Source organism: Dreissena polymorpha, chromosome 6 (genome assembly GCF_020536995.1).
Source record: "Dreissena polymorpha isolate Duluth1 chromosome 6, UMN_Dpol_1.0, whole genome shotgun sequence".
NCBI lineage: Eukaryota > Metazoa > Mollusca > Bivalvia > Myida > Dreissenidae > Dreissena > Dreissena polymorpha.
The window spans coordinates 2,532,261-2,558,498 of NC_068360.1; the positions used below are offsets into that span (position 1 = coordinate 2,532,261).

The 26,238-nt window shown below is 34.2% G+C and overlaps 3 protein-coding genes and 1 long non-coding RNA gene across 5 annotated transcripts in view; 1 reads left to right on the top strand and 3 right to left on the bottom strand.

Annotated features, from left to right (window-relative positions):
• Window positions 1–26,238, bottom strand: part of LOC127833221 (CAP-Gly domain-containing linker protein 1-like) — a 606,687-nt gene that overhangs the window by 60,712 nt on the left and 519,737 nt on the right. The window lies entirely within an intron of this gene.
• The window catches only part of LOC127833230 (mitochondrial outer membrane protein SLC25A46-like), a 111,568-nt gene that overhangs the window by 53,225 nt on the left and 32,105 nt on the right, over window positions 1–26,238 (bottom strand). The window lies entirely within an intron of this gene.
• LOC127833233 (uncharacterized) lies at window positions 991–6,754 on the bottom strand. Of its 2 annotated transcripts, none has more exons than XM_052358401.1 (4): window positions 6,608–6,754; window positions 3,819–4,086; window positions 2,883–2,993; window positions 991–1,502 (listed from the first exon to the last, which is right to left on the bottom strand). In XM_052358401.1, exons 2-4 carry the CDS (start codon window positions 4,050–4,052, stop codon window positions 1,389–1,391), a joined length of 459 nt encoding a protein of 152 aa, XP_052214361.1. In that variant the 5' UTR covers window positions 4,053–4,086; window positions 6,608–6,754; the 3' UTR covers window positions 991–1,388. The 2 variants fall into 2 exon arrangements, with proteins under 2 accessions (XP_052214361.1, XP_052214362.1); XM_052358402.1 differs by lacking the exon at window positions 6,608–6,754 and adding an exon at window positions 4,253–4,343.
• LOC127833245 (uncharacterized) lies at window positions 13,340–14,937 on the top strand. The gene is made up of 3 exons (XR_008027272.1): window positions 13,340–13,599; window positions 13,933–14,085; window positions 14,534–14,937. It is a non-coding gene; the product is annotated as an uncharacterized LOC127833245 (long non-coding RNA).

Consider the following 26,238-nt stretch of genomic DNA (forward strand, 5'->3'; position numbering starts at 1 on the left):
CGTGCGTCTGTGTGCGCATTGTGCACATGTTTAAATCTCTGATATATATTTATTGTTTTATGTATTTCCATGATATTTGGAGAGTATATTTGGAAAGGACGAAATATTCTTAGCATGCTATTTGTTTGTCCATTTATGTTACCAAATGAAAGTTATAGCGAAAATCCACGAACTTCTGGAACACCCCTCGCAAGTTTAGATGCACATCGTACATGTATGGTATACATGCTGGCGAATTCGGCTGTACAGCCGTTTTCAATTTCAGAATTAAATATCTGGCTTATTTTTTCGCATTTTTCGACACATGTTCTTCTTAACTTTTATTTTAATTTATATTGAAATGTATATATAATAAGTTTTTTACACAGTTCATATATATTCATAAATATTTGACAAAATCGTATATACCCGCTTTAAAGCTACATTGTCAGATCAACCTTTATCAAATAATGATCAAACACGTTCAGATACAGTCTGGAAACGTTGTAACAGTAGTTAATTCACCACATGTGCAATAATTTGACAGGATATGTTTTGACACTGCAAACTAAGTCTACATTAAACTCGCGAAAACAGGTTGCATAAATTGACATATCAAATATTTTTATGAATCTGACCATTTTTAGGAGGCATGGGCTTCTGTCGATTACTTGACTGAAATTCCTCTTTGTTTAACAGGCTGTCACCTCCACTCGCCCTAGGAATGTATTTGGAACTCGAAAATGGATCGCTCATTTTTAGTATCCTTCACATTTAAAGGGAGATAATTGTTCTGGTCGATCATTTGGAACACTTCTGAAGGCTCCGCTTCTGCATGTTACTTTCATTTTAGGGCGGTGCAGTGTTCATGTACAATTAAACTCCAGCAAAATGAGTGACACAAACTTGACAGCTATTTTACACAAGAAAGGAGATATCACACTGATATGATATTTGATTACAGTAGTGACGTCGGACATTTTTAAAAAATTTACAGGAGTATAGGGTGTCATATATCAAACTAAAGCTATTGAAAAATGCAGCAATTTGGTGCTTATTTTATCAATATATCTTTATTAGTAATGGAGAAAATCGATTTTAAAAATCTGACAAATTCAAAATTTTCTGCCAATTTCTGCCAACTCATGTACATACTCTAGATAATCTCAGTCTTCTGTTAAAAGTTTGTTTTTAAGACCTCAATTTGTTTCAGTGGAATAATTCCAACAAGGTTCTACCACAATCTTGGATGAATTTCAGGAAAAAAAATACACAGAAATGTATTTTTACCAACAAAAAATTGACACCAGGTCAGCTTCATAACACAGTTCACGGCTGATGGGTTGGTAATGCTTGGTTTCAAAACATTGTCAGCTTGTTCAAAATTGTACATCTGGTATACCTTAATTTTATATGAGGATCTGCATATCAGCCTTGTCAACATCAGCATCTAGATGGTGATATGTGTATATGGCCTCATCCCCATCGTACATAATGTTGAACCAGTCTGGGAAAGAAGGGACCTGTAAAAAGTGAAATCATATATAATGAACAATTAAAAACATTTATTATGTGAAAAGTAACATCTTTACTGTTTTTACACAGCAAAGATGCTTACAAATCTTACATGAATGCATGTATTTTATTGGTTGAAATTTATGCTCTGCTTAGGTTGAAATGCATAATGTATAATATTCGGAAGTTATACCGATGTATGTATGTTTAAACATATTTATTTTAGCTTGATTGCATCGAAAGCCTACGGGTTATTTGAAATGCTCTCGAGTCAGTTTCCTGGTACTAGAACCAGTAATTGGTGTCTATGGGGGAGATCTAAAGAAATGCTCCCACAGTGGGGATTGAACCCATGACCTCCTGATCGCTAGGCGGACACCATACCCATTGCGCCACGGCAACCATACTGCTGTATGTTAACAATTTTACGATGTAAAATACATTGATTTAACAACTGCCAATCTGTTATAAATACATTAGTAAGATGGGTTAGAAGTGCTTGGAAGATAAGTTAAAAGGGTTTGTCAGACAACATCTGCATGCAAATACCTGTGAAATTACTTTCCCTGTGTACCACTCGGACTGGCCATCTTTAATAAATCGGTGCCTCACTCTTTTCCCTACCAAGATGTGCTTCTGACTATCATCATCTGCCACAATAGCCTGTGTCACAAGCTCTTTCAGATTTGCAGTTAATTCATTAACAGTAAAGTCTTTGCCTTTTTTGGAGAAATTAAACTTTGACTTGTCACTTGGAATTTGATGCAGGACATTTTTCCTAAATCTAAGCTGTGCTTTTAGAGCTTTTATTTTATCACCATCTTTCTTGTATGACAACAGCATATTGTCAACCTCTGAATCACTTTGCCATAAACCATAATTGATTATTTCCTTTGTGTATTCTTCTTGCTGTCTAAGTTTTTCCTGTCTCGCAGCGTATTATACGCAAGCAGAAACTCACTACTGGTTATTTTATACAACACACAATGACAGAATAGGTTCTCTGGTTATATATCTAGTATTATAGGCAAGCAGAAACACACTAATGATTATGCACGAATGTGATCAAATTTGTTATTTTATTTATGTTACCAATTCAAGATTTCAACCAGCAAAAACTTTCTTCAAATTTTCATTTATGCACATTTATTCAGACCACATGAACGGTCTCAGTGACACAGAACCAAAGGAAAGATATATTTTGTTTTAGCAATACAAATAAATTTGTCGGGCCAGATCGATGTTTTTCGAAACAAAATTTACCCACTATCAAACCAGTACTGCATGAAATTCATGTAATGGAAGCTTATAACAAATCTTATTTGTTCACACTGATGCATTTTGTAAGCATTAGTAAAAACAAGCACTATATATTCATGAGCATTTACCGTGTCTGACGTCTGAGAATCTGTCACGTCTTCTGGCTGAATTGTTGATGCCTGTGACGACGTCACATCCACACGAGCTAAGCGTCTACGCTTACGAAATACAGGGCTAGGCTGGAATGAAAATATTATTCATTTTTGCATTCTGAAACTTTTGTAAACTTTTTTGTACAATTTCAGGCGAGCTTTCAATAACGTCAAGCACATTGTGAGGACGTTAACAAGGCATATACCAATTTATTTGTACATTCTATAAAAAGATCATCTGGCTATCAGGCATACAGAATTATTCCAATTTATTTGTACATTTTATAGTAAGATCATCTGGCTATCAGGCATACAGAATTATACCAATTTATTTGTACATTCTATAGTAAGATCATCTGGCTATCAGGCATACAGAATTATACCAATTTATTTGTACATTCTATAGTAAGATCATCTGGCTATCAGGCATACAGAATTATACCAATTTATTTGTACATTCTATAGTAAGATCATCTGGCTATCTTGTTTTCTTTTGATAAAGAAACAAGGCTGACCCCAGCTTTATTCTTATTTGTGTTTATGTTGTTTTGTATTGTGCTGTATTGTGCTGTTTTGTACTGTTTCGGCAATCGGTCACTTGCCATAAACAAAGGACCAACTAATTGTTTATAATAAGATTTCAATACTGCTCCAGCAGCTGGAGTTTCACTTCTTTATATTCTTACCATAGGATGACATATGCCCCCTTTTTCCACATTTTTCTAAACCTAAACGCAAAGTGTTTTGCCACATTTTTCCAAACCTAAATGCAAACTGTTACGGAATTTCAGACGGACAGACAGACAGACGGACGGACAGTGCAATTAAGAAAAGCCCACCTTCGGGGGCATAAAAATCAATGCTTGTAACTGGTAATGTTATGTAATAATCCATAGCTATATATTAAATTACCGGGTCGGTAGGTATACTACTGACAGTACTGTATGGGGAGCTGTCACTGGAAATCAACTCGAAATTCTCTACAGAGACTGACTGGGCCTGGGGTATATCCTGTTGACTGTCAAATATATCCTGCTGACTGTCAAATATATCCTGCTGACTGTCAAATATATCCTGCTGACTGTCAAATATATCCTGTTCAGTGTCAATCAGCTCTAGGCTATGACTGCTCTGACTGTAATTCATGCCATATGGATGATATGATATTGATAATCCAAATCTGCAACGAAAAAAAACGACCGATGCAATTTACAAATACAATTTGTGATATCAGCAAAAATGGATATAATCTTCATTAATCATCTATCTACAGGCGTAACAGGACTTAGTTTAAAGAAGATTTGTGATTATACACATGCACAACTATATCAATCACTAGATATTACAAGTTGCCTGCAGTTGCCGAATGATTTGGCCTCTTTTACAACATCGCGAAAACATATGACGGGACAAACAATCTATGACTGCCGGTTCGACCGGACCTCATTTCAAAGGGTCCTCGGATGTTTCGCCCCCAAGACGTTTCCGCCCTGGTCGATTCGCACCTGGTCGTTTCGCCCCCATATTAGCGGAACACTAGGTGTTGAGTAGTTTAATTGGTGATCATTATATAATCATCAAAGAAAGTACCCTGAAGCATGAGTCTTAAATTAACAATGTTTTTCATTCCCTCATTATGTAATTGTGATAAAACAGGTGTTAGTTATGGTAGCTATAGCGCTTACCATTTGTAGAAAACGAAATGTGAAAACATTTGGAGATCCGTATTTAAAAAAAAACAGTGCTGCTATATATTGTAATGTAAATAATCACGGCTCATTCAGTTTATAAATGTGCTTTGCTGTAATTTATTATTGTGTGCTATGTATACTCGAATAAACTATGTGTTCTGTTCTATTATATTCAAAAAATATTCATGTAGTGCAATTTCATATTTAATACAATACAATGTATGGAAAAAAAGCATTTGGTTTCTTGTATGCGTGATATTCTATTAGTATTAAACTATTTATTAAATTCAATTAAAATGACTTTGTAAATGGAAATAATATTAAAAAAGTGATGACATTTTATTATGTTAAAGTCGTAAGACATAATTAAACATCTTAACTGCGATAAGTTCCATTTATTAACTTGACAGCTTACGCACAAAGTGGTGCTTGGGCGACAATCAATTACTGACACCCGCCTTCGATTGTCAATAAATAAACAAATCAGTTTTCTTTTAAAGTGCTCCCTAAATGGATATTTGATTAACAGTCTGAACAGGTGTTATAAACATGCCATTCAATGCGGACAGCTTATCTGTTAGAACATTGCCGCTAATCCGATGTTGTTGCGTAATGTTATTTTAACTATCAGATAAAGATCGTCGTGTATTCGCTTCACAGTAAAAATGATTTTATAAAATGTCGTTTTTTTTAGGGTTATTATTATTTATTTATTAATAATGAAATGATAAATTAACTTGTTCTATTATGTACTTGATCTACTAATAAAACGATATACATTTACTTATTATAAAAAAAGTTATTATATAATCCATCACTACCTGCGTGCTTGCGGAAAACTATACGGACCGCCAGACATGGAGTAATGTACGCTGTCGAACTCACCTACTTGCGTGCCTGCGGAAAACTACTGAAATATCGAATGTGTTCATCGCGTTGTTTTAAATTGTTATTTTATGCCAAATAAATAAACAAATAGACTCTACGGACATTTCTTCGTGTTGTCATACGCTGTTATGTTTATGTACTTCACAAACTATATAAATAAAGAATGCTTTCATTGTCGTTTTATGTAAATAAACTACTGAATTATCGTATGTGTTCATCGCGATGTTTTACACTGTTATTCTACGTTATTTTATGCCAAATAAATAAACAAATAGACTCTACGGACTTTTCTTTGTGTTGCTTATACGCTGTTGTGTTTATGTACTTCATAAAATATATAAATAAAGAATGCTTTCATTGTCGTTTTATGTAACTAAACTAATGAAATATCGTATGTGTTCATCACGTTGTTTTACACTGTTATTCTACGTTATTGTATGTCAAATGAATAAATAGGTCAGAAAAATTATTTCTTTTTAGTTTTTTGTTACTACTCTAGAGTCTAGACTATAAGTTTATTCATTGACGTGATAAATATCCTCTTATTAAAAATATATAATGGTCCCCAATAAAACTACTCAACAACTAGTGTTCCGCTAGTATGGGGGCGAAACGACCAGGTGCGAAACGACCAGGGCGGAAACGTCTTGGGGGCGAAATAACTAGGGTGCGAAAAAACTTGGGCGCGAAACGTCTGTAAATCTTTCAAAGGCCTGCCCGGGCTTGCCCCTCGACCTATCTGTTGTTTAAAACCATTTATATGTAGTTTAGGGACTGTTGAGACAACCACCGCTTTCGCAGGCTTTCGTATTAAGTTTAAACCATATTGTGGACCTTTTAAAAATTTACCAATTTTCGGAGGCTAAAATCGCGCTATTTTTCTGTACAAAAAACGTGTTTTGATTATTCAGAAGTCAAGTGGGCGCTTTCTTCTTTGCACACGGCCCAAAAGCTTCACGATTGGTCAAATAGGTGCCACGTTACAGCAATATAAAAATAGCACCTATCACATGACTTTCAAGATGGCCGCGCCCAAACAAATTAACAAAACCCGGAAAAGCCAGTTTGTGTTCATCGATATATAATCGATACGGTCAATATACATAACGAAACAATACTTACATGATTAAATAAACATCTTTCTAGCTGTCCATTCAATTTAAATGATTTAATTACACTTTTTTGCAGTAGAAATCTTAGTTTCACTAACACTGGTATTTGCATTGAGTCAGAACGGGATTTCAATATGGCGGAAATGTCCGACGTCACTAATTACAGATCATTTTTTATTGCAGGTAATTTGGTACTCCTATAAATATGAGGTCGATTAACTACATCGTAAGCGGGGTAGCTTACGTCTAATTATTTGGACTAGTAATTTGGGGCCGTTTTGACTGTACATAAACCTTTTAAATTAATGAATTAAAATGCCATTCTAATTTTAGGGCCATGCAAGTTGCACAATATATAAATATCTAGATGCATAATCATGCCATAATAATAATTATTAATTCTTCTTGAATTCTTTATGGTTGTATCTGCATCTTAATGAATACGTTGAAGAGACCAAGTTTGGCTTTTATTCAAAGGGTAGTACAAACGTAATACAGCTCAAGGAGTCACAGTAGGTGGCAATTGGAGTATTAAATGTTCATATATATAATTAATTTCAAAGGAGTCGTTCACTGGAAACTCGTTCAAGTATTTGTTTGGAACACAAATTTCACCTTGTTTTTCTCCTTTGAATTTAATTCTTGTCATTAAATTAGACCTCTACAGTTCCCTTGTTGAAATTTAGCACATTTACTAACACACTGCAAAATGTCTCAATCTTTGAACAAGTCTCTTAAAAAGGGCTGGGGGTATTGATATAGTATAATTTTTAATAATAAAATGATTTTGGGTAAAGAATATTTATGAAATTACTGCCATTAATGCTCGATTGGTCATTGTCGGCTCAGTTACTACTTAAATATGTACCCCGGGTACTCTTAAGTATACTAACTTAAATGAACCCCGGGTACAAAAGATAAACCAGCACGTACCCAACAATTTAGACTGTACCCGAGTTTTATTCCTGCCCCAAGTCCGATGACGTAAAAATGAATGCGCTAAGGAAAAATATACCTTTGAACAAAACCTGCCACAACATTATTTTTTGTGTAGAGGTTTTGAAAATGGAGAGGCTATTTTACAGAGAATCGACATAAGTATAAAAATACATGTACTTGATTTGAAAAAAAATAGCAGACAACAACCAATTTAGTGTTAGAATTCTAGGGTATGTTCCAGTATATTTCTCATACCCGGGGTGCATTAAAGTATACTTAAGAGTACCCGGGGTACATGTAAGTAGTACCCAAGCCAACTATGACCAAATAAGCGCCATTAACACTTAAGAAGTTGAGTGTCAATTTTGTGAATTCACAATATTATTTGTATTATAAACATAACAATGGCCATGGGTGTAGCTGCTATAAGGCACAGCAGGCCGGGGCCTACAATTTGTTTGAAACATGAAAAAATAAAAATGCTTCAACTTCGAAAAATGTATTAAAATGTTGACCCTGAGGGGGGGGGGGGGGGTGAGGTGTTAGAAATCTGCATTTCATATTGACATAATCCTCAGACGATGGAATTTGGTCGTGTTCAAAGGACATATCTTCCAATTATCAACTCTTCTTCTTTCTATGTGCATAGATTCTAGCTCGCTTCTTTTCATTCGACTTGCTGTTACAAGTTTACATAGATCTACACGTAGATCGACTTGTCTCCCTTTCAACACTACAGTAAGTTGTAATCGATTATCGTTGGATTTTTAAGAAACATTCAGAATGATGTTTATGATCAGGGCTCTCAATCTATCAAATCTGTGGCCGAATTTCGGCCGCAGTCCCCCACCTGAAAATAATACTTTTTTCCCTTTTGGGGGGAAAAATTGCCTCTGAAGTTTACAAAAAAAAAAAAATTAATAAGATGTGTCTCATGATTATTATATCTCAATTCTATTTTAATTTAATCTTGTCAAACATACTAAATTATGAAAAAAGAAATAAATATAGTGCAAACATGTACAAATGATTAAATGAGAGTGTAAGTAAAAAAATCCCCCCAAAAAGCGAAACGCCACGAAAATTACCCCTCATGAGGGTAGCTACCTGCTTCCCCTAAAAATGGATTGAGGGCCCTGATGACGGCGGAAATTTAAAATTGAGCACTTGTCCCCGTATCCCGATTTATTGACTGAATACGGGTCAGTTTGGTCCCTTGATGTGGAACAAAAACGTGCCATTATAGACATGCAGACAGTATTATTGGAAAGAATTCCCATGGTTGACTTGTGAATAAGTGGGTTGTTACACTTTTAAATGTTTCTCTGTTCCATATTGTTTTAAAATTTAGTTCTCTCGTAAAAAGATAATACATTAAAATTTAGTTCTTTGACATTGATATAAAACATTAAAATATCAAAGAAAAACAGGCCAAAGTGATATATTCTCTTATCTTATTATTTGTCTAGATATGCTTTAAATCTTACCACAAGCGTTATAGGATTTAGAAATGTTCAGGGGGAGAAATTTATGTATCATATTCGGGCCTACAGCTTAAAAAATGCTAGCTTCGCCCCTGATGGCTATCTTAGTTTTTCAGTAGTTTGAATATCAGTAGTATAACTACACCTGTGTGTGGTGCTGTAGTTTAACTGTTTTCTGTGAATAATGCACTAAATATATATTGATAACAAAACATGTACATAAATAGCTGTCCAATTCTGACTGACTTTGAATCTCACTGGAACTGTGTATTAAAAATGTATTGATATAAAATGTCTATGTTTAGGGGTTGTACCATTAATGAAGGCCCCTTTAATTATTTAACCAGTCTAATTAACTAATCAAACATTGTTTTATATAAATTAATAAAATCTTTATGCTTTATAAATGAAGGGATTATTTAATTTCCGAGGTTATGTTCTTAATTGACATATTATTTAGAAAATAAACATATATGATGGTCAACTTGCTTTGTAAGAACGGGGCTTAATGCATGTGCGAAAAGTCCCGTCCCAGATTCACCAAAGCTGTCTGTGCAGGCTAATCAGGGATTTTTATTAAGAAGAGACTTTCTTTAAATCAACATTGCATACAAGCAGAAATTGTCAATCCTGATTAGCCTGCGCAGACTGCTGAGATGCCACTTTACCCACATGCATTAAGCCACGTCTTCCCATGAGATGCCACTTGACCCACATGCATTAAGCCACGTTTTTCCATGAGATGCCACTTTACCCACATGCATTAAGCCACGTTTTTCCATGAGATGCCACTTTACCCTCATGCATTAAGCCACGTTTTCCCATGAGATGCCACTTTACCCACATGCATTAAGCCACGTTTTCCCATGAGATGCAACTTTACCCACAGGCATTAAGCCACGTTTTCCAATGAGATGCCACTTTACCCACATGCATTAAGCCACGTTTTCCCATGAGATGCCACTTTACCCACATGCATTAAGCCACATTTTCCCATGAGATGCCACTTTACCCACATGCATTAAGCCACATTTTCCCATGAGATGCCACTTTACCCACAGGCATTAAGCCACGTTTTCCCATGAGATGCCACTTTACCCACATGCATTAAGCCACGTTTTCCCATGAGATGCCACTTTACCCACATGCATTAAGCCACGTTTTCCCATGAGATGCCACTTTACCCACATGTATTAAGCCACGTTTTCCCATGAGATGCCACTTTACCCACATGCATTAAGCCACGTTTTCTCAGTGTATTATTGCTGACATTTTCCTAGAGCACAACTCGTATGTTGAGCATCTTTGCAACAAAATTATTATTACATACATAATGGCCCAATTTGCATGAAGATTGTTGTGATCCTGTGTCCTGAATATTAAATTTGTCTGATAAGTTTGAGTTCAGGTTAAGTTTGGATATGATAGCAAGATTATTGAGGGAAATCTGAATCAAGGAACAATTTGTTTGCTTTACTTTATCTTAAGCCACTAGCTAGACTTGATAACTGTATCATACTGGTAGCTGGTTAACAGTCCTGAAATTTAAATGAAATATGCATTGAAATTTTAGGGCATTCACAGTGTAAAATCATCCTGACTGCCTGTATTGAAAATTTACTTGTTTTTTGGCATAGATAAGAAGATTGTGTTGTATACAAAGAAGTGTTTCTTAATTGAATGGTAGCTTCTAATAATTGTGCTTCAGTCGTTTTAAGTCTCCAAGTACATAAATTTCCTTTTTTTTAAATATTTCTTTTTTCTTTGTAACCCAGCTTTTCACCTTAGATGACCTTTGCATAACGCCAGCAGTCCCGAATGAATACAATTCATGCATTCCATTGACTGATTTGAGCATAATCCCCCAGAATATTAGCAACATCACTGCATCTTTGTATTAAAGCATGTAACACTGTTCAATGTGGTGAAATTCAGACTACCCTCTATTGTTTATACAAAACATAGATACACATTTTTGCCCAGTTACAATTAAGCATTCCAGGTAAGTTCCATCCCCTATTCCCCCGGGATTTCAAGGTCAGTGCTAAGTCAGTAATTTGTCACAGGAAGACGGAATACGCTATCAATAAAAGTCTAAGTCTTATGTTTATAACAGGATTGCTTTCAAGACATCAAGTAAAACAAAATTAAGGGAAACAAATGAATGAAAACCTATTGTTAAATGTCAGTTGTCTTGTATTGTGAGACAAAACCACCAAAATAGTATAGTGTCTATGATAGGGTAATTGTGTAAATATCTAGACACACATGTGATGAACACAGTCAGTCTGTCTGAAAATCTTTCTTCCAAGCAAGAATAGGCTACTAACATTTGGCAGTTTGCTATAAATAACGCAGTGCCACTTCAATTATCTATCATAAAGTATCGTGGTTTGTTGTTCCATTTACAAGATGCAATAAGATTTTTTAAAACCTGCATCATGTGAAAATGGGTCTTATCCAATATGCATAGCTCCAGTCCTGCCTGCGCATCCGCATACTGAGGATACCCAGGAGATACCACAAAACCTTGCGTGCTTTCTTAAAGCGAAAAGCGTAGCCCCTGACCAGCTTTTGCAAGTGCACAGACTGAGCTTGAGCTAAACTGGCCGGAAATGCCATAAGAGCAATTTTTGCATGATGTGGAGGTAACGGTGTTATTTGAATGTGCAGAAAGAAAACTGCTAGTCATGATCAATGTACCTATGAAGTTTCATGATCCAAGGCCTAAGCATTCTTGAGTTATCATCCGGAAACCATTTTACTATTTCAAGTCACTGTGACCTTGACCTATGACCTTGTGACCTTAAAATCAAAATAGGGGTCATTTACCAGTCATGGTCAATGTACCTATGAAGTTTCATGTTTCTAGGCCTAACCCGTCTGTAGATCTGCCATAGTCATTAGCACTTTCTTATGGAATTCTAAAGAAAACGATATGGAATTCAATGGAAATCAATGGAATTTGATGGAATTCCATCTACTTGCCAATTTTTCGTCTGAAGCTGTTATGGAATTGCATGGAATCTAAAATTCCATGCGTTTCTACGGAAAATATGGAAAACACTATGGAAAGTTGGCCATTTTTTTCAATGGAAATCGTAATAGAAAATAACTTATACATTTTCTAGGATGGAAATCAATGGAAAATAACTTAGAAATTTTTTGCTGGTTTCTCAGGGGCAGAAACAGTTATTGACAAAATTTACTAGTACAGAAATAAATTTAAAAATTATGTATTATGGACAACTACTTGAAGATTATTTAATAGAAGTACAAGACATTTCAAAATTGTTAACTGAATAAGATTACAGGATGTTATTAATTCCAATGCATTGGAATTTCAAACCGTTAGTTATTACCTCGCTATGACGATTTTTAATTCACTTCTATGATTTTTTAAGCATTAAAATTAACTCATGTCAATTTTGTATGAATTAATTAATTAACAAAACCTGCAAAGTGTAATACTTTGATGCCATCAAAGTCGGGGCCTACAATAATTTCATTACAGTTCATGACACCAACAACAAAGTAGATCACAGTTACAGCCTGTACGAAAATTCTATGCAAATTATGTACAGAGTCTGTACAAAATCTGCCCAGAATCAAGACAGAATTCATGTTTTCTGTACATGACACAGCCAGAAATTATACCTTCATATCTGTACAGATTTTCTAAGCAGAATTACATTGAAGCAGAATTTTATCTGTAAAGATTATTACACCAGACAGAATTTTAACACTTATAACACAAGACAGATTTGTAGCACTTTGCATTTTAGCAAGGCAGAATTTCTGTATTTGGTAGAAAAAATGAGAATATTTTACTTCGAAAAAAATCTGATACAACAATTCAAAATGGGACTATAAATAATTTAAGAAAAAGACTTGTGATTTTAGTTTCTAATTGTTTATTGCAGGAAACATTTCTTTATTCACCGAAAACCAACAGTAATGTTCAATTCATACAATATTTAAAATGACCAATTATTAGCAACAAAAATACAGCAGTATTTTTCATACCATAAGGAACATAGAAAGTAACAATTTAATCCAACAGGCTTCAAGGAAAAACTACAATGGAGTGAAATAAGGTTTACATTTTTTACAAAGTTTTTATTCTTTGCTTATTGCTGGATAAATTGTCCCAAAATACTTAAAATTGCTAGAAAATGTTGTCTGCTGTATCTCAGCAGTGACATTTTAAATGGTTTCCAAACATGGAGTGAGATCCAATTACCCAAGTTTGCCCAGTGTGGTAAATTTACTCCCATGTCTTTCATGCTTGGCTCTCTTTTAACGAATATATTCATTGGAATGCGAGTGCTTTAACATAACAAAATTTGTGACGAAACATTATAAGGACAATTGTGAAATTAAGACATAAAATTATAAAAGTGTTGTAATATATATGGTTAAAAGATGTTTGGTTTAGTCTACTTTGAAAAGGATAATACACTTGTAAGTGTGCGACAAAATCTCAGCGACTTGACATTTGAAGGTTTCAAGCGAAAATCAAAATGTTCCATGAAATGGGGCGCAGAAGACTATGAGGAGAGAATTATCATTACCAGAGGTATGTTAAAATTTGCTTTTAATTCTTTTATCAAAATATGCATTTAATCTGATGTGAGTTATGACTTGGCTTTGTTTTCAAATGTGCTTAAAATTTAAACTTTGGTTGTGCATATTCAATTTTGGACAATTAACACAACTAGAGCTTTGTCACAGACATGACGAATACCCCCACATGTCGCATTGACACAGAATATTTAGCATGTTGTCTTCACAAAAAACAGTGGGCACCATACTCCCCTCTTAACATTAAAGAGATTTCCTTGCATTTCTTGTGGTAGATTAACAATGGCATTTACAATACAATTTCTGAGCCAAATTTTGGATATATTAGACGGTTGCAAGGACTACAAGGGAACGACAATGGTGTTTTGCAAGATCTTCATGGAGTATGAGACGAGTGGGAGAAGCCTCACGGGAGGCCTTGCCAAGGATGGAACGAGGCAGCCAGCCATTGAAGATCAGAAGAAGATTAGTTTCCTGTAAGGTACACAAACTTATTTTTGGTAATGATATCTTATGTTGTTCATTTTGTTTTTACAAAGGTTAATCCAGTGTTCCAGATTTATCCAGTCAATTAACAATTACTAGTATGCCATTTCTCTTTTTTTTCACACCACTTTTTTAACATTATATATTTCTCTCCCAGAAAGTTGGTAAATAATTTATGTCGATGTATTTTAACCCTTTGCATGCCAAAATGTCAATTTGACAATATTTTTCAAAGAAATGTAGTTCTAAATACAAACAGGCTGTTACAATGCCAAGATCAGGTCCAACCATTGTTGGACTTGAACTTGTCTACAGCCTGTATGCAATATAATTAAAAGTATATTAAATTATTCTCCCGACTGGATTGGGTTAATGCAACACCATAAGAAGAAAACAACACTATTGACCATTTAATATTTTGTTTTGTATATTTCCCTTTGTAGAAGTCATCAAGCAAAAATGGCCCTCCACCATGAAGGACGCCGTGAAGTATGTTCTTCAAGACATGCTAAAGCCATCCAAAGCTAGTGTTAAACTGACATGTTTAACTTCCAGTCATTTTCCAAGTCTTATCTCCTTTAATTTAGGAAATACTTTCCATGGACGCCAATATTTTTAAATGACAAAATTTAATCTAAAAATAACATTGTCGTACGATCTTTGATAAGATGGGCCCCTGAAATGCCTTGTTTCTGGTACTGGAAGTTTTGCTTGTATATAATTTGCAAGTTTTGACAGTGTACACAACACAGACCCTGAATAATAACACTATTAAATTTTAAGCATTTATTTGTATGATTGATGTCAGGTCTTATTCATATGGTGTGTATATGGTAAACTCATGGTAAAAGAGGCAGATTTCTACAAAATTACCTTATAGCTGTTGTTTAACTTCTAGGATGAAACTTTAAGTTACATGCACATTTGTTTTTCAAAATCAATAAAATGCCAGTAATCTATAATCTGTTATTTCTATATTTTAATCCAGCTTTCTATTAAATTCCATAGCTTTTTACGGAATTCCATATAATTCTATAGAATTTCATTATTACAATGTGACCCCCAAGGTAGATGACTGACCAAAATACAGGATGCAAGAAAAGTACCAGTTAAGAGAAGACTTCAACAGTCATGTTTAGTTGTGAGCGCTATATCACAACTAATGTAGAGAAGCAGTTTTGCAAGTCAATATGTTGTTAGCTACGCTAGAACCGATAACTGCAAGGCAGTCTGCTGTTAGCTACGCTAGGAACGATAACCACTGCCTGTCTGCACTACCTGCAGTAAAATTATGCAGACGATGAATGCTCGAAGTGTCTGCTCAAACCATCGCATCTGCCTGTTATAGTTCACCACTGGTACACTGCATCGTGTGTATGCAATAAATAGTGTTTAACAGCTTGTAAGATGACATTGGTCAATCTAGTGTTTATCATTGAAATCTATACATATTGGCTGCTTTCAGGGAAACTGGGCTTGATGCATGTCAAATAAGATTAGCCTGTGCACACTGATTAGCCTGTGCATTGCGCGCAAGCTTATCAAGGACGACACTTTCTGCATTTATGGTGTTTTCTGTTTAAAGAGAGTCTCTGGTACTGGGATGACAATTAATGCATATGCATTATTAGCCCTGTTTTCCCCAAAATGAAGCTTAAATTATCTTTTATATCAATAATTAAAAAAAAAAACACCGTTTTTTAAGACACAATCTTTATTAATTTGAAAAAGTTATGTTCATTTCAAACTTGCAGTATAAAAAGCTATAACATAGCATGGATTCAAATTTGAACAACTGCTGTAGAGAATCCCTTTGAATTTGCAACATTACGAATCAGTTAGCAAAACAAGTCGTTTCAGAATATAACAAGTTATAAGTGGTTGTTTGGCTATTTAAATGATTCAAAGCATGTTATCCCAGGGGTGTGGATTGTGGCATATTCAGGATCATAATTGAATTAAGTTACATACATAAAAGAGTTAATCTTATCATATTAGTGTGACTTAGCCAATTAAATACATTTTTAGGTGACACAGAATTATGCACTTCTGTTAAATCATTGCTTTAATAAATGGGTTCCGAAAATTATAGTATTATAGCTAGTGATATCACGAACATGATCGAATACAATCAATGTAATACAATGAATGTACCGTCGTTGGATGAGAAAGTCACCAATAATCAATTATCTTTTCGCAAAATCAATACCGCTGATTAAATAGAGAGTCATTGGAAATACTGAAATTGAGATAGACTCAGTCGGCAGTCAGTGGTTAGCATCTGTGTTCATTTATTACACAGTTAAAAATACCCCCCTTTGATAATATTGTATTACATATAAACTGTTTATTTTGTATATGAATCTCGTTTTTCAACATTAAAAGTTATATAAAATTATGTTGTCACAGTATGTTTAATACCTTTGTCCTATTTGTCCGCTTGATACATTCAGCTGAACATACCAAATCTATTGACATTTATTAAGTCTATAAACACCATGAAAACCTAAACCAAGAGACTCTTAACCATTAACACTATGTTTCATTAAAATTAGTTCACAAATAAGGCATTTATATTGTTTGCAGGATGACCTAAGTTTTGAATACATGTACTCTTGACTAAGATTTGATCTTTGTTATGATAGTGTCATTATAAACATTTTGACCAAATTTCATCAAGATTAAGTAATACATTGGTACAAGTTCTGTGTTACCTTTAAGCTGCTGACCTGGCCTCGTGTTCACAAAACATTTTTGCAATCGAAAATCGATTTTGCTTGTCATCGAAAAAGGATTTCCATTGTAGTTGATAGTCACAAATGAAAATCGATGTCAGTAAAAATCAAATTTCGATTGCAAAATCGTTTTGTGAACACGGGGCCAGGTTTTTGACCTCACTTGACCAAAATTTTACATTGACCTTATATTGTACAGAAAACTACTTTTACTTCTAAAGTGGTAATTATTTGCTTTATATTATTTTGAATCTAACATGATTGTTAAAATATAATACGCCTTTTCTCCACAAAACAATACATACATGCTTTGTTTCCAAGTAAAGCAGAAGTTAGAAGATCAATTTATGAAAAAAAGTCACAAACATTTCAAATTGTGAAAAATTGAGTCACTAACTCCTCAAAATTGTTTTTAAAAAAACTAGTCACTAACCTTTAGAAATTGGGAAATTATGTTTTTGTATTGTTGCACTTTGTTACTAAGCTTATTTTGGCCATTTAATTATGTTCAAGCTGGAAGTAATTAATATTTCTGCAAACTAAATGCTGGTCTCACAAACTTGTGATTCATACCAGGTGTTGGCCATCTCTCATATGAGTGGTGACATATTCCCTTTAATTTCTTAAAACTGCCATAAATCATGGTCATTTCTGCAAATTTCAGGAATTTGCATATTTTCAGAAGTATTCATGCATTTTTCACTATTGGCTTATTGGAATACGTAACAATTAAAGACTTTTCTAACACAACACTTTTCAAACTTGAATATCTCCCTCATGAGTCAAGATTTTGATTAAACTTTTTAGATGTGATCATTTGACTACATTATGTGCTAGCTCACAATACAATCATTCATCCGTGACGATAGGACACTTTTGCACGGAGGGTACCGTAAGTAGGGTTTCATCTTGTTGTACGTGGAAACGTTCTTACACCACGAAAACATGCAATTAATTTAAAATAATTTGGCTTGTTTCAATACTCAGGAGTGCAACAGCGCAATTTAGAAGACATTTATGTTTTGATTTTATACTTCTTCACAAATTCAATGTGGACTCAGGTGGAAGCATATCCCGTTTGTTTTGGGCCATGCACTGAATGACCTAACAGAGAAAACGGTTACAGTATGCATCAATATAGTAAACTAGTATCATATTTTCATTGGATGGGTACTTTTGCTGTTAACAAAATTGATCAACACAATTATGCCAAGTTAACTGTATTGTAAAACATAGTAATACCATAGTCAAATATCCATGTCAAACAGTTTAGAAAGGCTGTTTTTGTTAAATATTGTGGATATGTTCGATTTGTAAAATGCTTGCGTCCAAAATTGTGAGATGGCTGATCCAGGCGACACTCAAAGAAGGAAAAAAGTCCTACAACATTTATAGGTTTTGATTGCAGAATAACTCCATTATTTTTTGCAGTATAATTGCATTAAATGTCGCACCCTTATAACACCATTTAATTTAATACTCTGTCTACAGATAAAAGGTCGCATTTGGTGGTTGAATGATAATTAATTAAAGAAAAGTCTAAAATGATATGGTTAATAGCAGTGGACTTGTAAACTTGTTAAAATCCACTTAATACTACAATTTGAACTAAAGTGTTTGTTCAAGCCATTTAAATATGGCAAAAAGATATTATTGCTTATATTGAGGTATGAAAACCATTGAAAACAAATTATAACAATTTTATATGCAGTAATATGCAGATACTTATATACTGCAATAGATGGTCTTGATGAAAACAATTAGCACATTAATGTATTCTATGTTAAAATATGCATGTCCATTAATTACAAAGTATCTTGTGGAGCTTGTTTTAAATTGCATAATAAGAGTACAAATTGAACTTTCTAAAAACAAACCTCTTTAACCAATGATGGAAAATACTGAAAATACTTTTCCAAGTAAGAAGTAACAGTGAAAGCATTGTTTAGTTGAGTGTGTCTTTCAGTTTCAGGTTAAAGTTTGTCATAATGACTAAACTAGCCTGCCTAAAATCTTCCTTGTTACGGAGAACACTAATTGTTATTAACCAGTAGTTAAAGTGTGCATTCTCGATTCTGTATTGAACCACTAAAGAGCAATGAACAATACATCCTACTCCAGATTGAGTGTTTAAATGTCAAAATTGTTTTTTTAAAGATGACATAACACAATTTCCAAGCAAAAGTTTGTTTATAGCTTGAACAATTTCAAACATAAATGTTGTAAAAGCAAAGTTGGCCTTCAGACTAAAATATGCAAACGAAATAAAAAATTCCTACACAAAAAAGATAAAAAATGTGGAAAATAAAAATTAGAACACAAAAAGTTAATTAAGAAAAAGAATCCATTCAAGTCATTATAGCATAGTCTCCTAACATGTAAGTGTTGCTTTCAGTCCGTATCATACAGAACTAGAGATGTGACAGACAATGATCCCCCGTGACACATGTTTGCGCATGGAAATGTATTGTCCAGATACACATGCATACCAGGCCACGACTTTTTTTTTTATTGGTTTACAAAAATTATTTTGAAAATGGTCCATCGGGCGGTCGAAAAAAAAAAAAAAAAAAAAAAACATTGGAAAAAAAAGTTAATACTAATAACATCAGAACAAAGACAACATATCTTTTATAACCTTAACACAGAGACAAAAAATCAAATTATGCAATGAAACACATCTATATCTTTAAATGAAATGAGTCCTAACAGCACCTTTTGTAACATCAGGCAATTTTAAACACTCCATTACATGACATGCGTTCTTCTCTCATTAAAACGAAAAACTGCGCTTCATTTCCATAATTGGATGCGCACCATTACGCAATGCGATGCCCGTTGCATAAATCTTATATAAGATAAACTACTCATACACAAATTACCCGGTATGTGTTTGCTCTTACTCGACTTATGAGATCGTACATGAAAAAAAATCGAGGTAGATCGATCCATGCGTCGTCGCGGTAATGTTTGTCAAAGTTGTTGTTGTCATGAAAACTCGTTGATTTACAACGCAAAACGTCTTATTTGAACTGACGCGAATTAATTTAATCATATTTATCAACTTTGCTTTTGCTTTATTTTGATAATTTAATCCAAAGTTTAATGTTAGCAAATGTTTTTTTACTGGAATTGTAAACAAGGAGTCAGTTAAAGTCTTCCGAAAATGTGCAGTCTGTGTGAATTGACAGTTTGACGTCATCAAAGGAAAGCCGCTTTCTGTCGGAAGCAATAAAGCGACAAATTTCGCGCCGAAAAAATTGGCTTCCTTTGTCTAGCAATCAACATGCCGAACCAATCGTGTGTTGGTTTCTCAATTGCAATCCTCCAATTTAAAAAAGCACGTGCATAGCTCCGCCTTCGAATCTTTTGCAGAGAACGGAGGCGGAGTTTAACGGTTAATTGAGCTAGTGTTTTACGCAAGTTGAGTTCCGATTTGCCGAAATTACTCGGCCCTAAGCATTGAAACGACAAATACATTTATCAATGATTTTCCGAGATATACCGATTTGTTCCGATTTCCAAACTTTCTGTACAGTTCCGATAAACTATGGCGGACGTGTTTACAAAATTCCTAAACACATATATCGTAAATAATGGCAGTGTTTTATTGGATTATTTATACTAATTACCAAATACTTTTTTATCTACTATAATATCGGGTTTGTTTAATATTATTAACATGTTAAACAATATAGTTGCGTCACAGACTCGGAAATAAATTTTGATGGGGTCGACATTTTACTGACGCTGATTTTCTTATTGTCTGTAATTTTTACCCGAAATAAATTTTGACAAGTGCCCATAAAAGGACTGGTACATAATGTGTCACATTGAAAAACATCCCGATCTCTGCAATATATGTGAACCAATCGTTGATTGTACTTACTTGATTTTATTCGCAACCGTACTCAAACCGGATCGTTTTTTTCTCGTTTCGCTCGTTTTGCAGTGCGGTCGGGAATAAAATATTTTTAAAAAAGACGATTTTCCGTTTTTATTTTTTTTCCCATTTTCCAAAAATTAGGGTCGGCGGTTTTGTAAACCAAGAAATATAAAAGTCGTGGCCCCAAATATAAAAGCAATATCTGAAGGGAAACAGTGAGTATGAGCCTTTTTCGAATCATGGTCGTAGATTTTGAAACCTGGACACTGACCTCAAGGTCAAGGTCACAGGGGTAAAAAATTGTATTCGCATGGAAAGGTGTTGTCTAGATACATGTTCACGTGCGTACCAAATATGAAAGCAATATCTGAAGGGACACAGAAGTTATGAGCCTTTCTGGAAAAGTGTGATGCCGCCGCCAACACCGCCAAAAAGTCACACCTATAATTTATTATGTCACACAATAATACTGAAAACACATGTATTCTCAATTTTGAACCATGTCTTATGAAAACAACATCAACCACACTAATTTCCCAATTTTAGTCAAAACGCTGCAAATGTTTCCAATCCAAAGGGACCTGGCCACATTTTCAAAATGGTGAAAAAAACATAGACGTTACTAAGGACGATCTTACGGACTGACAGTTGGATGGACATGTGCAGTGCTAAATGCCTCCTAATCTGTGGGCAAATACAAATAACAAAAAGGTCATAATTTTTACAAAAAAGGTCATATCATATCTTTTCTATATGATCATATTTACATTAAGGTCATTCAACTTAAAAGATTGAGCAAAATTGGCTATGCAGTTTAAGAGGAGTTGAGTACACACTTTTGAGGCCTATATAGTCCATAGAAAATCGAAGCGCTGAAGGCAATAAAGTTGTTTGCAATTGCATTATATTAGACGCAATTCATTTTTCAAAATTAATCGCAAGTTTGAAATTTGCACAAGTCATTCAAATTTATATAGAGTGAGTCATTATTTGCACGGATGCGGCAGTTATCAGGTGTATCGTACCGAAGAAAACTGGCTTGAAAAACGTGGTATAAACCTTAGTAGTTCGCAAGCAAACAACTAAAAACACTAACAAAGAGCAACAATTCAACTAAAACAGGTTGCATACAAAACGCACCTCTGTATGGTCAACTAAACATCCAAGACTTTAAGCTGTGAAAGGTTTTGACAAAATCTGGCACAAACTTAAGGAAGAAATGAGTACACAAAATATTTGGGCTTATATATAATAAAAAAAAATACAAAGGGCCATAATGATGCCACAACTGGTTGCAGCCAAAATGTCTTTACATGTATTTTCGATCATCTGCACACCAATGTATATAGCTGTGAAAGTGTGTTCATGATCCGCCCACAAGTTGAAAACACATGCTTGATATCGGACACGGAAATAAAATGTTTTTTTTTATTAATTAAACATCAATAACTAGGTATACAACCCAATTATTCAATTTGAAATTGAAAGATTCGATAAGTCTATGTTTCATTTCCAGTAAATGTCATGTTATCGCCATTTTGAAAAAAAAAACACAAGAAAATGACTTTCAATGTGACAACTGTCAATAAAATTATAAACAACAAGATGTTTGACATAAATATGCCCGGTGTTTTTTCAGCAATTTGGGAAGGGGGCCAGTTCCCTTTGGATTTGGAAGTACCGCGTCTTATTTACTAAACTTTTGTAATTAATGCTGTTAATTTCATACTTACAACTACTTTATAACAGATACTTAAAGTGATTTCAATATTAATCGAAGGTTTAACTTAAAAAGCTGGATTTGGGGATAATTGAAACGTTTAGACTCATACAAATCTTTTTTGGAAGATTTCAATTTCGGACTTTGTACCCTAACATAAATGATAAAGTTGCCGCTATGTAGCGGCAATGTAATGTGGCTACAAAGCCGCTACCATTTTGTGTAGCCACAACTACTAGCCAGAAAGTAGCCAATAGTAGCTGCTAGCGGCTACTATGTGAAAATCTAATGGTTATTAGTGGTCGCTAGCGGCTCTTATAGCCAGAAGATTGCCAGAATATATTATTGTATCAAAAAAGTGCAATTATAAGCCAGATGGTAGCCACAACCAATACTTAAATATTAATCTTCAAACCACAAAAGGCTTATAGTAGGCACTATAGTTGCTCTTAGCAGCCAGAAGGTGGCCAGAACATTTTCTGCGCATTATATGTAATTAACATGCTCTCACAAGCATCCTTTTTCAAGGGAGCTAACTCTAATAAGCTTACTTGCGTTTCACGCTAAACTAGAAGGCTAGTTGTGTTTATTCAATTCTTAAACAAAATGTTCGGTCATTCTCGGTCTGAATTTGTGTTTAAATATTAAAGTGTTAGATTTAATAATTATCTGGGATAATCAGGTTATATATATGCAATATGTGAAAATGTGCGGAAGTGGTAATAATTGTAGCTTAGTTTTGCTGTCGTGTAGATTGTCTACAAATGTAAACAATGACCACGGTACCGTTTTACTAAGCATATACCTACGCAATTCGTTGACTTACGCACATATTTCGAATTGTGTACAGTTCCTTCAAATTCTTGCTTCATTAAAAGTTGGTATGTTTGAAATGAAATTCATAATATAATGTTTGATATAACCTAAGTAAAAATTAATTTTCCTCAATCTGAAATAAATGAATTTCAATTTTAAATTTTTAAAAATAAATTGATTTCACTGAAAATGTTCACACACCAAAATGACTGTCCAGGGCTTGTGACGCTTTAAAGAGCTTACACAAAATTATTAATATAAATATACAGTTGGTATTATATTGAACTGTGTCATATTGGACATGTTAAATATTATATGTTTAATACTAGAACCTGTAAAATATAATTTGACTTTAATAGTTCACGAATTTTTTATTTTGTGATTGTCTTTAACTTAAAGTCATTATGCTACACCTATATGATGCTTATTTATTTATAAATTATAATCACATATTTTGAATATTTTGAAGGTCCCATTTGGGAACAAGAGGGCCTGAAAGGCCCAAAGTCGCTCACCTGAGATAACAAGATATTATTAGGACAAATCTTCTGACCAAGTTTAATGAAGATCTGAAAATAAATGTGGCCTCTTGAGTGTTAACAAGGTTTTACTATAGCCAGATAAGAAAAATGCTCCGCCCCCTGGCAGCCATGTTTTTCAACCAACCAACATCATTTTCTAATTCGTCCAAGATAGTAGGGGGATGAATGTTCTGACCAAGTTTAATAAAGATCGGACAGTAAATGTGGCCTCTAGAGTGTTAACAAGATTTCACTAAAGCTTTATAAGAAAAAATGTCCAACCCATTGGAAGCCATGTTTTTCAAGCAAACATAATTATTTTCGACTCATCCAAGATACCGAAAACAACTAAATATATTATATTAAATATATTTATAACAATAAATGTCTTTTAAAAATGTAGTCGGCGTATACGCTGACTTTGAAATAAAGTTAGCAATTTACTTTTCTAAATAATTAAATACAATTAAACAAAGTTAAACTATTGTGTTGTGTTTTTCACTTGTAAGCTGCATATTCACCGCATGCAATGTGTGTTAGCATTGTCAAACCACACATTAGTGTGAGAAAATAAAAAAATATACTACGGGAGAGAACTTCATATGTGTCCTCATATGCCTTGTTATGAGTACCTTTCTTCTCTATCGAAATATATCGTATGTTTATATTTGATTTAAACGCAGTTTTCTTTCGACACATTTAAATCACACGTCAATAGCGCCGTCATGCGAAAATGGGTCTTATGCGTTTCGGCAAGCGTTTGTTAAACCCAACATGTGCTTTTGCGCAGTCAGGCCATATGCGATGCTGTTCGCTTTAAAATCACTCAATATGCTATGTTTCTCCTTACCAGAAGGAGGGATAGCTGAGTGGGCTATTTATATGATGGGCGAATATGGAATAAGACCCATTTTCGCATGACGAGGGTCATTACAAATCTCATTGCGAATTGAAAATGCCACATTTAAGAACAATGCTTTTTGATACAAAATTGAATTCAAAATAGCAAACTTGTTAATAATGGCAGCCTATCCACACATTAAGGAATGATTTCCAGACGTGCTGACCAAGTACGGCAAACATTGTGGTATGATAATTAAACGATTTTCTCTTATCGTGACACTATACTATTTCGCTAATGATTGTTTACTCATCTTGGAGGCGAAAGTGAAATTCTGCGAGATTGATTGTAACGCGTAATTGTAACAGGGCCACAATTTGTGTCGTTTGAGCATACAGAGAGAAGTCCGGAATTCCTTACACTGAACAGTGCTGCATCCTTTGAATTGAGCACATACGCAGTGATTTAGCAAAAATTAAGAGGTTGTATCTCGAATCAGCTTATTAAATATTCGAAAATATTCATGTGTGTTTGTTGGCGTTATGTAAAAGTCACTAAGATGAAAACTGAAACAGCTACGCCTAAAAGCGCATTAGTGCTCTATACCTATGTTTATGTTAGCGTTGTTGACACCGTGTGAACTGCTCGGGTAACAAGTAAAGCATAAACAGCAATGTTTATATACTTTTATTCCTCCAAATACAAGATGCGAAGATTATTGTATATTTTGAATTTGTATATGGTGTCAAAAATCAAAAATTTTGTACACGGAACTTTCATTATGAATTTTTATTCTTGGTGAGATAGTCATTTGATATTAGAAAAAATATTCCTTTAATATGATGGTGACTGCAAATTTTCTTTATATTAAGTTCGCATAACCATTTTCATCATACTTTCTATGCTTTCAGAACTTCCAAAAAGCATGTTGTTTTTATTTTGTCTTTGTTATTTCTATGAAATAATAAGGATGATAAAAAGTGCACACAAATTCGACCCATGCGCTATGACACACACTTTATAAAGTTGAATGGCGTGTGTTCATTTTAAACTTGCGATTGATTTTCAAAAATGAATTGCGTCTTAAATTATGCAATAGCGAACATCTCCAGTGCCTTCAGCGCTTTTTTCAATATGGAATTGGCCCCCATACCGGACCCAAATTTGAGCAAAAAAAAATACCATAGCAGGACAAATAGGATTGGTTATTTGTCTTCTCTGCCCCTGATATTTGCACCATATAAACTATATATTTTCGGACAAAAATACCAATACTTTTTTTTGATTGTAACTCTATCATTATGAATATACTGTTATGTGAATAATGCAATCATAAACCAGCCTGCCAGTATTTACACCAGAGAAATACCACCCATATTTACATCAGTGAAATACCACCCCATATTTACATCAGTGAAATACTACACCGTATTTACACCAGAGAAATACCACCCCATATTTACATCGGTGCATTACCTCCCCATATTAACATCACTGAAATACCACCCCATATTTACATCAGTGCAATACCACTCCATATTTACATCAGTGAAATACCACTCCTTATTTACATCAGTGAAATACCACCCCATATTTACATCAGTGAATTACCACCCTATGTTTTCATCA

Bases quoted from the DNA above. Each gene is read 5' to 3' on its own strand.
- LOC127833233 (XM_052358401.1), bottom strand. From the start codon at position 4,052: ATGAATTACAGTCAGAGCAGTCATAGCCTAGAGCTGATTGACACTGAA. The intron at 2,994-3,818 runs GTAATTTAATAT...TTTTCATTCCAG, and splicing joins GTAGTATACCTACCGACCCG to CCTAGCCCTGTATTTCGTAA. The intron at 1,503-2,882 runs GTAAATGCTCAT...CACTTTTTACAG, and splicing joins ATTCTCAGACGTCAGACACG to GTCCCTTCTTTCCCAGACTG.